General features: G+C 47.4%; 1 protein-coding gene across 1 annotated transcript; it reads right to left on the bottom strand.

The window, feature by feature from the left end:
• Positions 1 to 404: 404 nt before the first annotated feature.
• Positions 405 to 2,428, bottom strand: spry2 (sprouty RTK signaling antagonist 2). Its single transcript, XM_079296466.1, has one exon. It carries the CDS (start codon positions 2,383 to 2,385, stop codon positions 1,339 to 1,341), a length of 1,047 nt encoding a protein of 348 aa, XP_079152592.1. The 5' UTR covers positions 2,386 to 2,428; the 3' UTR covers positions 405 to 1,338.
• Between the last annotated feature and the right edge of the window lie 942 nt (positions 2,429 to 3,370).

The following is a 3,370-nucleotide window of genomic DNA, read 5'->3' as shown; positions in this document are numbered from 1 at the left end:
CCTGCAGGGACATTCAAGACCAAGGAATTTCTGAACAAACCTTTGATTAAAAAAAGGGCAGAGTATCTGCAGGGTACCGAGGAACGTGCATGAAATGAACTAGAAGCCAGAGTGCAATAGCAGGCTTACGCGAGTGCATATTTGCAAAAATAAAATCGGCGAGGTGCTGGATTTATAAGACAAAAAAGAAACGCAAATTTGAATCGTTAACAAAAGGGATTTTTTGGAGTGCATGCACACTGAAAAAGTGTGGCGACACAACCGGGACATGTTCAGCTGTAGAACACATCGTGGATACGTCGACGTCATATCTATCACATTCCCCCATCGCCTGGCTATGACTTGAACACGTTTTAGAGAGAACACAAGACAACGAGGAAAGAAAAACAGGAAGAGATACTCCGTCAGACTTCAAGGTTGTTTAATTTCAAACGTTAATATATTTGTTTTCTAATTCATTGTGAACTATTCATCCAGCTTCGACACTCCTACAGGTCACCTCACAAACCTGCAGCGACTACAGACAAGGAGGCGACACATGAACAATGCTTTCTCAAAATAAATATTTTTCATTATAAAATAATAAACCTTCAAATAAATATTTTTTTTTAACTTTACACTAAGCAATTTTGGAATTAGAAAATAAATTTCTCATATATGGTCACTGTACAATTTACAAGTAGAAGGGATAAGATTTTTCCTTTGTAAATGCCATTAAATGATTGATATACATTGCAGTGAATGTACAAACATCGTGTGAATGAAGTCGACTGATTCATAGAAATGTGGATTTATCAAGGTGCCTCTGGTATGGCAGAAAACTTTTCACAGTTGAAGTATTATTATATGTACAAAAATAAAACATCTGTCAAACTCATTTTCTAATGTACATACCCTTTGCATTGACTACTTTACATATAGTTAGTAATAGGAGTCTGTTCTTAGCATATAAGTTGTATTAAATGTTAGAAAAAGGCTCTCGTAGCAACAACACAATATCTGGGCACTTGAGTGAAGGAAGTACTTTTCAGGACAGACTAGTATTGAATGCGTCTTCATACCTTTTATCACGTGAAGTGCTTATTTTGGTTTACCTTTCAACTGAGACTCACAACGCTAGGGCGAGTGACTGCACCTCCTTTTGGAGTCATATTTCTGTCAACCAGCCTTGAAAAGTTGACGACTGAAGGCAAACCGTGACCGTGTCTCTGCCCAGATCTGTCAGGGAAAACACAAAAACTCAAGCATCTTTAGCTCTCTAATCAAACCCTTTAACTACAGGACTACAGGGCCGTCTAGCAGTTCAGTCGACGTGAAGTCTTCCTGTCCTCCTGCGTTTCAACACACACGCCGCCGCTTGCCAACATCCCCACAGTGGATCGGGTCCGTGCTCTTGCACCGGCAGCCGGGTCGCGTGACTCGGTCATAGCAGCTCTGGCACACGGCGACGCATCCTTTAGCCGGGAGGTAGCACAGGAGACAGGGGAAGAGCAGGGCGAGGAGCGACACTGTGGCCCAGCGGGCGCAGCAGTGCGACTGCGTGCACGAGAAGGGCTTGTCGGCGCACGTGTCCTCGTCGTCGCTGGAGCAGTGGTAGAAGAGCCCCTTGACGCAGCAGACGCACGTGCCGTACTCCACCGCGCTCTGCACCGAGCACACGCACCGGCGGCCGCATGTCCAGCAGGAGGGGAGCACCCGCGGGCGACTGCACTCTGGGCAGTGGCATCGACCGCAGTCCTCGCACTTGCTGCCTGCGCTGCCGTGCGCGGCCAACGCGGCCCCGGACACGCAGTTCAGGGGCTTCAGCTCTTCTGAATTTGGCTCTGCGCGTTTCGGCTGGGCTGTGATTATCTGGTTGCTGCCGGCCGGGCTGCTGAGGAGCTTCTGGCCTGAAGAAGTGCTCCCCGCGCTGGTCCTGATGCTGCTCTGGGAGTCCTCTGGGCTGGACGGCCGCAGCGCGCCCTCCCTGGAGGAGATGGAAGTGTTTGCGTTTCCATATTGAGTCAATGAATTCAGGTTACGGAGATTATTAGGCCGCTCTTCGGGAGTCTCGTGCTGCCCGCTGGTCCTTGAAACCGGTGACGATTCCAAGTCACTCTTCTGTTGCCTATGCGGAGCAGCTGGAGACCTTTGAGCGACTGTCGGCCCTTCTGTGTACTCATTACTACTCCCACTTATCCTGATCTGATCCAGAGATAGCACCGCTGGAGTATGGGCCAGCTGCCTGCTGGTCAACCCGGGAGCCGGCGGACCGTCTAAGTTGAGCGCGGGCCGTGGTTGCGGTCGCCCTTCGTCATGCGGCGTGACCGGCGAGCCGGCCGATGGCGGCGAGCGCCCGTGGCGTCCTCCTCCCCCGTCGCTGTCGTTCTGACTTGTGGAATCCATCTCGGGACTGAAGGGTCACTCTGGCTGGCATGGGACACATCTGAAGTCCTGCAACAGAAACAGACAGTTTATACCAGTCCGTGGCAAACCATGCAAATTATGCCATGCAAATGATAACCGATATCTGTACGAACACCACTATGGAAATAAGGCCTAACGCACAAACGACAGTGTCGGGGAGAGAGATGGCAGTTTTGTATTACATGGTTGATGTCAGAGCGGGTCTATGGAACTACAGTTATGTCTGTGGATTCTATCAAAAAAAGCAGTGCGATTCAAAACGTTTGTTCACTAAAAGCCGATTCAAGTTGCAGACCCAGGCGTCATGATTACCAACTGATTTATTTTACTGAATTTACATCCTTCCCTGCCAGTGCAAACTTCCTGTTTCCCCACACCCACGACACAACAATGGCTGACCTAACCGAGCAAAGTAAATCAGCTCGGAGAGAGTTGACTGATGAACATTCAGAGAAAATGATCAACGAGTCGATCGACAGAGGGAACTCATGTAGCTTAAGACATCAACCATGAACTACACCGTCCGCGGTTAGAGTCCGGCCGGGTTCTGCAACAAAGGCTTAAAATGCCACAAAATCCTTTCTAAATAAGAAAAAGAAAATTGACCTGTTAACTCTTTCATTCAGACCAAACATGACATCTGAATTATCATGTGCTTCTACTTTAAAAGGAATTACAAAGTGTCAAACGGTAGCAAATATGCGTTTACAATTTTCTCCATGATTAAATCTATATTTCCATTCTCAGAGGTTGTGTATGTTGATGATCAAAGGGGTACTTTTCTGAAGACTGATATGGGCCCAGCAGTAAGCACAGTCCCCAGATCAGTTATAATCTCACCCCTTCATTGTATGGGGAGAGTAAGTATTCGACAAATGCAGAGTGACGGGTCAATATGCTAACATATTCAAATGCACAGTCTTGTTTTCACCAACATATCACACCAAAGTAAAGAAACTGACAG

This window comes from Melanostigma gelatinosum (assembly GCF_949748355.1).
Source record: "Melanostigma gelatinosum genome assembly, chromosome: 24".
Taxonomy (NCBI): Eukaryota; Metazoa; Chordata; class Actinopteri; order Perciformes; family Zoarcidae; genus Melanostigma; species Melanostigma gelatinosum.
This window is presented reverse-complemented; position numbering and strand designations above follow the sequence as displayed.